Raw genomic sequence first — 10018 nt, 5'->3', positions numbered from 1 at the left:
TCCAGAGCTTCGCACACGCAGAGTTACTTCTTGCAAAGGAACTTTTGTAAACTTGGCGGGCCGCATCCAGGGACCACAGTGGCCTTTAGTTGTTTTCTGCCCTCTTAGCTGTGTCGGGTGATGAACGAGATTGTCCCCCGGTCACTGTCCTCTTTCTTGTTCTGTCCCCGACTCCAGGAACCGGGGCGGAGGGGAAGGTGAGGGCTGAGAAGGGGAGGGGCAAGGGAGGGGTTGGTCCATTTATAGTCCTGCTCTTTGGGGCGCTGAAGGTGCTGAAATAGCCGCAGGGACAAGAGGCTCGGTGCAGTGTGAAACACCCACCGAGCTGGCCGGACAGAGCCTGAGATGACAGTGGGGAGCATGGAGAACGTGGAGGTCTTTGCTGCCGAGGGCAAGGGCCGAGGTCTGAAGGCCACAAAGGAGTTCTGGGCTGCGGACGTCATCTTCGCCGAGCGGGCTTACTCCGCAGTGGTTTTTGACAGGTATGAAATGTGGGAGTCGCTTTCCCGTTGGCTTGGCTGGTGCCAAACTCCAAAACACTTCACTTTCAGCATCGTCGGGGAAAGGCTAAAACTGACCGAGCCTTCATTATTTATCTGTTTCACACAATGGCACTTCTGACAACGATCTTCTTGCATAACTTTTTTTTTTTTTTTTTTTTTTTTTTGCAAGGAGTCATTGCCTGTGACTTTCCGTGGTCCCCAAAAGGGCTGGAAAGGTGAGCAAGGGCTTTGGGACACTTCCTCCTGACATCAGTCAGCTTGGTCGAGAGGATGTGGCGGGCGCTGTGGGAACTCTTACAGAACTCTAATTGTAGCTTTTTTGGGGATGCTAGAAACTATATAAATATATCAGGGGATGAAGCGATTGGTGAGAGCAAGCCCTGTGATGATTTAAATGTAGTTCTTTCTACAATATTCTTGTGGGATTACATGTGTTTGCACTTGCTGATATAGGTAGCTGTAGTTTTTTTTTTTTTTTTTTAATAGATTGCTTCTCAGCCTTTGATCTAGGGTCAAGCGTATTTTTTTTTTTTTTTTAAATAGAAATGGTATTTTACTTCAGCTATCATTTTAGATCTTGCTCTGTTCCCTAGACATATTTTTGATGTCTATCCTTGTGAGAATAATAAAACTATAGCTATTTCTTTTAAATCCTCAAAGATCTCTTTCTTTTAACTACATGGAGAGCTATCCATATTGACTCACATGCTAAAGGCATCACCACTTTTCGCTGCTGGGAAGATTCCATTCTATATGTGACATTTGTTTATCCATTCGCCAGTGACAAATGTTTGATAGTTTACAATGCCTTTTTATGAAACCAAACATTTCTGCAAATAAAGTGCTTGCCCACGCCTGCTTGTATCCGTGTGGGACTGTTCTCCTGGGCATGTGACTAGAAGGGGGACTGCTGGGGCATAGGGTATGTTGTTTTCAGTTTTAAGAGGTTTTATTAAGTTTATATTCCCATTTCTCCACAGTCTTATCGAAATAGGACCACCAAATCATTTTAAAAAATCCTGCATCGTGGTTGCATTAAAATGACAATTTCTTGAGTCCAAAGTTGAAGTAGGCTGCCTGATATGTATGTGGTCTGCATTAACGTAGTCTCAGTAATCCAGGCTCTGTGATTGGCTGGCTATTCCAACCATCCTGGGCACTAGTGCTGCTTTTCAGAGATAACTTCGTCAGCATTCAGACTCTCTTGGCTTCCCCCTTACCAAGACCTCTAGGGGAAAGGCAGTGAATTGGGGCACATGGTTCACCATTACCCACAGAATATCAGGAGTTGAGGTAGGAGTCAGAGCTCTTCAGGGGATGTCATCTTATTTCATTAATTTATGTATGTATATGTCAGAGGTGTGTGAGTGCAGGTGGGGAGTCTGATGCATCCAGTTAAAATACAAAATCTTGGGCTGGGGATAGAGCTCAGCAGCATAAGTGCCTGCTTGGCAAGTGCAAGGTCATGAGTTTGATTCCTAGTACCAAAAAAACAAAACTCAGAAATGCAAACACTGATCTTTGCTCTGTCACCAAGTTACCACCTGACGTTAAAAGGACATCTCCATTTTGTGTCTCTGATTACCCAAAATTGAAGTAGCCAATCAGTTTCCTTCGCAAGAATGTTTACAGCGGTGTGGTCTCCCAGTGAAATATTCTTATTCTAGAAAATGAAGAAAGAAGAAATATATCATCACACAAAAATAACTACCCTTAACGTTTGGGCCTTTTTTTCTAGCTTGTTTTACAATAGCTTTCATAGCTGGGTGTGGTGGCACATGCCTGTAATCCTAGAACTCACAAGGCTGAGGCAGGAGGATCACTGTGAGTTCAGAGCCAGCCTGTGTACATAGTGAATTCAAGGCCAGCCTGAACTATATAGCAAAACACTGTTTCAAAAAAATAAACAAACAAAAATAGCTTTCACTCATTTGTACTACACATTTGGGACCTTAGGCTATTTTTCCTTTAATAATTTAGACATCTTCTGTGCAATTATATACTCTTCAAAGATGTAGTGTATAAGGGATGCATGTTCTTCTACCATTTGCTGATGATAGACAGTCTGTATCCATGTTTTTGTTATTATAAATAATTTATCATTCATTTGAATAACTCCAAAGACTTTGCAGAAAAATGCTACATAAAATGTTTTATTACTTACTACAAAGGTAATAAAGAGTAGAATGATTGGGGTAAATGATCTTTAAAATGGTGATGAGGGGGTTGTGGATGTCACTCAGGGGTAGAACACACTGTTAGCATTATAAGACCCTAGATTTGATTCTCAGCACCACAAAATGAGACAAAAGATTGAAGAAAATAAAAAAAAGATCATTATAAACAATGTTTTAAACAAAGGTGGGCATGGTGATGTATGCCTAGAATCCCAGCACTTGGGAGGCTGAAGCAGGAGGATCACTGTGAGTTTGAGCCCAGCCTGGGCTACATAATGAGTTTAAGGCCAGATGGAACTACATAGAGAGACCCTATCTCTAAAAGAAAACAAACAAAAACAAAAAACCAAAACAAATCTCTAAAATGGGAATCATAACATACTGCTGCTGGGGAAGCTGGCAGCCTGGACGCTGTTAGAAAGTCCATAGTTTTCATCATTTTCAAATGGTCCTCAACCCAGAAGTTTGAGAACCACCAGATTTATTCAATCCTCTCTGGTGGATGGGGACACGGAGGAGTTTAGAGGGGGTAACGGGGCTTTCCCAGATCCCACAGGGGGAGGAATAGGGCAAGACTGAATCTCGCTGTACCCTGTCCAAGTTATCACTTTTCTCTGCCTCTTACCAACAAGTGATCTGCTTAATTTTATTTTGTATTTGTAGGAATGATAAATAATATTTAGTCTTGTTAAAAGAAAGAGCAATCACTATCAGTTTCAGAAGAATCAAAAGCTGATTCTGGGGCCTGAGAATTGTTAGACCTAGAAATTCATAGGTGAAAAACGAGAACAAAGTGTTTATCATAATAAACCAATGTATTAGTTTCCTATTGCTGTAATAAGTTAGCACAACCACAGTGACTTCAAACCATATAAATTCACTATCTTACAGGCCCGGATCTTAGATGTCTAAGTCGGGCATAGTTTTCTGTTCCTTTGCCGTCTCCAGTGTCTAGCAGCTGCCCACGAACAGGAAAAAGGCCATGGCCTCTTCCTGCATCTTGAAAGCCAGCAGTAGCATCTTGCCCACCTTGGCCTCCTGCCTCCTTGGTGTGACTCTGACATCATTAGAGCTACCTCAAGAATCAGGATGCCGTACCTATCTCAAGGGTCCTCTCCTTAATTATGTCTGCAAAATCCCCTTGCCATGGAAGGTGACAAACTCCCAGGCTGTGGGCATTACAACATGGGCATTTTGGGAAGCTGTTATTCAGCCACTAATACACATGTTCTAGGTTAATCCAATTTATCATGAAATATCAACATATATTTAGAAGAACCAAGGTTTGTCTCTCCTCTCCCATCCTGGCAATTGAACCTAGGGTCTTGCATGTGCTAGGCAAGCTCTGTACCACTGAGCTACAATTTTAGTCCCCTTTTAAAATTCTTTAAATAAAAATGTGACCTAAATGACTCTGGTTAAGAAGTTGAAAGCATTGAGGCTATAATGGTAAGTAAAATAAATCAGATACACAGTTTAAATATTGCACAGTTTCCAGGTGTGATGGTGCACACCTGTAATACCAGCACTTGGGAGGCTGAGGAAGGAGGATTGCTGTGAGTTCAAGGCCAGCCTGGGCTACATAGTGAGTTACATCCCAGCCTGAACTGGAGAGTGAGAACCTGTCTCAAGAAAATTGCATGGTTTCTCTTCTATGAGAAACCCAAAGTACAAGTAAATTGAAGAGCAAAATAAAGGATAGATAATAGGAAACAGGGAGGTACAGGGGCACCTCGGTTCATGAACTTGATTCTTTCCACAATTCTGGCCGCAAACTGAGTTGGGTGTGAACCAAATCAAATTCAGTGGTTAGGTTCAATGATGACCTTGGGGAGGGGTGGAATTTGAATTAGTTCTCATTCAGATCAGTTTGCAACCAGAATCAGTGGGGGAGAATTGAGTTCGTGAACTGAGGCACCACTGTAGATCTTTTACAAAAGAGAAGGAAACCCAGAGATGGAGCAAGAGGAGAAAAGGGGGAAGTAAAAAGAGCTAAAGATGTATTACGGGCCTGTACCAATTCCTCACGATAAGTATAATCATCGTATACTGCAAATACATATCAATAAAAATTAAAAAAATAACCAGCACAATTTAAAAGTAAGTTAAAAGTGTCCAGGAGATTACGCATACATGTGTGTAGGGGAAAAGCAGGGAAACGTGATACACAATGGAATACTTTAAAAGAAATTAATACCAACCAGCCTGGTTTTGAAAACTGACCAGATAGGGGCTCCTGCGGCCGAGTGGGGACAGCTGGGCTCCTAGCTGGTGTAAATCTATGTGCTGCAGGGCAGCCAGCATTAGCCCTGGCAGACACTGGCCCACACATGTGCCCTGTCATCTGAACAGCTGAGGAGTGGGCGCTGGAGGACAGATGATGCTATAAATGGAAGTAATTTAATAAAAGGATCAGAGAGATTCCTGAGCAATTCATTCAGAAAGTGAGCAAATAAGTATTTATTAAAGTGTTCAGGTTACTACAGTCAATGTTTGCACTTGTTGAAGATAACCACAAGAGACCTGGAGTTTATGCCTTTCATTCGGCAGTTTCAGGTGCAGAGGCGAGACCTGCCCATGTGCCGTGCAGCCTGTTGTGAGCTGTCCTGCTACATTTTACAAAATAACCCTCAACTTCAGACATCCGGGAATAATTGCCTTTTAGACCTAGATTACACCAAATGGCAAGTTATCTCCATAGCGATGTAACCTTCACTCATTTGCACCCGGGGGTGTGATTTGAACTTGAGGTGACAGTGTGGACACAGCCAGAGGCTGAAAATGCACCCAGAGGTGAGGATGTGTGTGCGCCTCGTCATGTGGGTTTGAAAGCTGATTTTTCTTTATCAGCACACATTTGCAGTAGGTAACGATCACACCCATCAAGGGAGCTGATGTATGTACATTGCACATCTCAATTCTCTCTATGATCTCTTCTCCACCCCTCCCATCCTCCTGCTCCCTGCGTCTCGTGGTCTCCTCACCATTTGCTAGAGAGCTATCTCCCCATTTCCCACTCTCTATCGGGTTGAGCGCTTCTGAGCCTGCTGGCGAGGCAGAACTGCTCACGCAGCCCTCTTTGGATGTGTTTTTGCAGGGCTCGCCTGCCTACCATGCAGGCATCATGTCTTTGCATTTATCTGTCAGTAACTGTTTCCATTCAAGGAGCTGACCAGTAGCTGCCTTTCCAGCCCTCTTGACTCTGACAGATGACAGAACCCAGGACAATCCTGAAGGCTGAGGACTGAGTGGGGACCTGCTGGCTGGACAGGTCATGTGCAGGGCCACTGGTAAAGCCGGTGAGCTTTGTAGGGCATCAGCCCTCTGCGGGGAGTAGCGGGGAGCAGAGGGACAGATGAGCACAGTATCCCTGGTGGGATGATGATCACCACGGCTCTAAAGGCTTCTTAGGGAGATTAGAAAATGAGAACAGCTAAAAACATCTTTGAAAATTGCAAAGCTCTGAGTAAGTGGGAGGTGCTACTTTGGAAGTCTGATACTTTAGGGAGACATGACACTGTCTAAAGGTCACCAGCGAAGCTTGATTAAGACAAGCACTCTTTCTTCTGGAATCTCAAAGAAGTTTTATGTATTTTGGACCATGTCCTTCCCTGGAGAATGTCATGATGGGTATTTCTGTCCAGGAAACATCCTCTTTCTCATATGAATTTCTCCCGTGATTAACTGCCCGAGAATAAGAGGGTGTTGGGAGAGCTGAAGTCAGAGACCACCTGGTCCAACCTGCCCATGTGACAGGCAGGCTGGGAGGACCAGGCTGATGTTTACTGAGCACAGATGCAGTGCCAGGCTCTGAGCTGGCTGCTGTATACAGGTTATTTCATTTAACCCTCAAAACCATTCTGAGAGTGGTGGGACTTCAGAACTTCTTTATAACTTCCTTCTTGCTTGAATTCTTTTTTTTTTTTTTTTTTATACAGGGTCTCATTGTGTAGTTTAGGCTGGCTTTGAATTCACTATGTAGCCCAGGCTGGCCTCAAACTAATGGCAATCCTCCTGTCTCAGCCTCCTGACTACTGGGATTACAGGCATGCACCACCACGCCTTGGCTCTTACTTGAATTTTTAAAAATAGTATATTTCACTCAGAGACAATCCACAATGAGTATGTTCATCGTGGGGAGTTGATACATGAACATATCACATTTTAGCCACAGCTTTTCAAACTTGGCTTTAGACCTTAGCAAAGTCACAGCTGCATTGTACAATAAAACAGACTGGTGGTCTTGGAGGAGATATTTGGTAGTTCACATTTGGAACCTACTATGAGTTCATGATGAGAGAACATTCATTCCAAACCAATCACTCTTTCTTCTTATGCAAAGTAATTAACAGTTTCTTTCAGTGATTGCAAAGGATCCTATGTGGTGAGATATTGCTGAGCTTATAGGTTCTGACTCAAGGCCTGATAAATGATGAGATCAGTGATTGTAGAGGCCTTCAGCCTGGGCTGAAGAGTTGATTGCAACACCTCAGGCAGGACTCTTTATCCAGTTTCACCCTGGTGGAGGTGGTTATCAGTGACTTGGAAGATGTGTGGTCCATTGCACTGGAATTTATTCGGCTATGGTTCATAGCAGGTGGAGTATTCTAGATAGGGCCCTATTACAAGTGTATTAGGTAAGTTCCGGGGAATCTGGAGGTGAGTGCCAGCTGTATTCTCTTCTTCTGAGCTAGGCTATTAAATCTTGTCCTCATAAGCCACAGGCTGTGTTGACCAAGGGCAGGCCAGGGCAAGGGGTCCAATCCCAAGCAGGGAATAAGGGGGTGTTGTCTGTACAGAATTAAAAAGCGGTAACAGAACCCATGAGACATCAATTTCTAAAATTTTATTTTTTATCTTGCTATCACCATATACCAGTAATTCTAAACAGTGTCAGAGACAAAATACTCCTCCCTTTAAACATTTATGATGGTCTACATTAAAAAATAAGGCACCAGGGATATAGCTCAACAGCGTGGTGCCTACCTGGTAAGCGTGAGGTCCTGAGTTTGATTCCCAGTACCAAAAAAAAAGTTGCTGTTGACAAAGCTTCAAAGTAGCACATTTAAAAATAACTTATCCTATATTCTTCCCGGAAGTTAATTCAACATACACTCAGAAGGATAGTAATCATCCCTTAACACATGTGACCTCAGCTATGTGTTTTCCTTTTGAAAGGCTTTTTAACATTAACTAATTAATCTTTTGTGGTACTAGTGATTGAAACTAGGGCCTTCACACTGAGCTGCATACTTAGCCCTTTTGTTTTGTGGGTACCAGGAATCGAACTCAGGATCTTGTGCTTGGCAGGCAGGTGCTTTGCTGCTGAGATATGCACCTGCACCACCTAGCCCTTTTACAAAATATACTTATTTTGAGACAAGGTATTGATGTTACTGATTTGCCAAGGGTGGGATCAAACTTATGACCCTCCTGCCGCAGGAGCTGGGATCTCAGATGTGCACTACCATGCCTGTGTCTATGTGCTTTCATTGTGAGATCTGTCCTTAAGGTTCAGAACTGTTTGATATTGTGTTAGTCATGTCTCTGGCCCTGTGCTACTCCATATTTTAAGTAATCATCAATGATAACTGATTATTTTAAATTGAGATTATTTAAGAAATAATCAATGATTATAAAGATGAAAAAGCAGAACTTCTGCTATGCCAGATGATTACTTAAGGTTTTTACTTACATTTTAAATTCATTTTTATTTTTTAAAATTTGTAATTTGTGTGTGTGTGCATGCGTGTGTGTGTGTGTGTGTGTGTGTGTGTGTTATTGGGGAACCAGGACTTATTGCTTGCTAGGCAAGTGCTCTACCACTGAACTACATCTCCAGCCTTCTCCATGTAGCTCCTTGCCTATTCTTTAAAATTTTTTTCTTTAAAATTTTGAGACAAGTTCTCACTAGGTTTCCCAGGCTGGTCTCAAATGTGAGAGCCTCCTGCCTCAGTTTCCCAAGTAGCTGGGGTTACAGATGTGCACCACCATGCTGATTTAAATTTTGTTTTAAATTTAAAATTTGGATAGATTGTTGGATTGAACAAAGGGCCTCCCTCATGCCAGGGAAGCGTGTGCTTTAGCACTGAGCTAACCTTCAGTTCCTTGCATTTAACATTTGAAACAGTGAAACTGAATGCAAACTATACAGTGTAATATTTTTGCTCAATAGATGCAAATTTTACCACATCCCCAAGATAAAAATGTATGCATATGAATAAAAACATGAAGATAGTATACTAGAATGTTCTAAAATGATCAGTTTGGGTGAAAGATACTAGAGCAGTCCCAGTGTGGGGTTGTTCTCTGATGGGTGTCTGTAGAACAGACAGGCAAGGAGCTACAAGTGACCAGTGGCCAGTGACAACCAGCAGGACTGTGCTTGTTTCTAACTGTTCTGTCTCCAGTTGTTTTCCTGGTTCTCCTCCCTTTCTTTCCTGCCTTGGGTTTGTATTCCCGGTCTGTGTCCTGTTACCCCAGCAGATGGCATCTGCTTCTTCTACTTCTTTCCCAATGTAAGACAGGCTGTCAGATTTGCACATGACTCTAAGCTTAGCAACCTGCATAACACCAGATGACACAATAAATATTCAAGATGCTCTTGACACTTTGGAATGCTACACCAAAAGCAGCCAAATAACAATAAAGGTGAAGGCTCCCTCATGCTAGAGAAGCGTGTGTTTAGCACTGAGCTATACCTTCAGTTCCTTGTGTTTAACATTAAAACAACTCGGGGTTCTGAGGGAATTGTGGGGGTGATGGGAGTGTTCACTCTGTTGATGGTGGTGTTGTGGGCAGGTGCAACTTGCCAGCACCCATGAAAGAGTGCATATTCTGGGAGATGGACTGAATGCATTTTGCCTTGTGAGATGGACAGGAGCTTTGGGGGCTGAGTGAATACTGTAGTTTAGATTTCTAATGTCCTGCAAAGATCCCTATATTGAGGGCTTTGCCCCCAACCTGTGCTCTGTTGGAGGCGGTGGAACCTTAGGAAGTGGGTTGTGTGGAAGGAAGTTAGGTCATTGGGAGCACACCCTTGAAGGGTCAGTTGCGACCCTGCTCCTCCTTTTTTCTCCCTCTTCTTCCCAGCAGCTCCTCCTTTTTTCTCCCTTTGCTTCACCTCAGCTCTGAGGTGAGGCATTTCCTCCAACATGTACTTCCACCATGATGTGTTGCCATAGACATGGACCAATCCTGCATGCACTGAACCTCCCAAATCTGTGAGCCAAAATAGACCCTCCTGGGCTGGGGATTTAGCTCAGCGGCAAAGCGCCTGCCTGGCAAGTGCAAGGTCGTGAGTTCGGTTCCCAGTACCGGAGAAAAACCAAAAAAAAA

At 43.2% G+C, this 10018-nt stretch overlaps 1 protein-coding gene across 2 annotated transcripts in view; it reads left to right on the top strand.

The window, feature by feature from the left end:
- Nucleotides 1–235: 235 nt before the first annotated feature.
- Nucleotides 236–10018, top strand: part of Smyd1 (SET and MYND domain containing 1) — a 31360-nt gene continuing 21577 nt past the window's right edge. For both annotated transcript variants that reach the window (XM_005385383.1, XM_005385382.2), the window contains exon 1: nucleotides 236–482. In XM_005385383.1, coding sequence (XP_005385440.1) covers nucleotides 346–482 — 137 coding nt within the window. In that variant the 5' untranslated portion in view covers nucleotides 236–345. The remainder of the gene's footprint in view (nucleotides 483–10018) is intronic.

The sequence above is a fragment of the Chinchilla lanigera genome, unplaced genomic scaffold (genome assembly GCF_000276665.1).
Source record: "Chinchilla lanigera isolate Chin_1 unplaced genomic scaffold, ChiLan1.0 scaffold00023, whole genome shotgun sequence".
In the NCBI taxonomy this organism is placed as follows: domain Eukaryota; kingdom Metazoa; phylum Chordata; class Mammalia; order Rodentia; family Chinchillidae; genus Chinchilla; species Chinchilla lanigera.
This window is presented reverse-complemented; position numbering and strand designations above follow the sequence as displayed.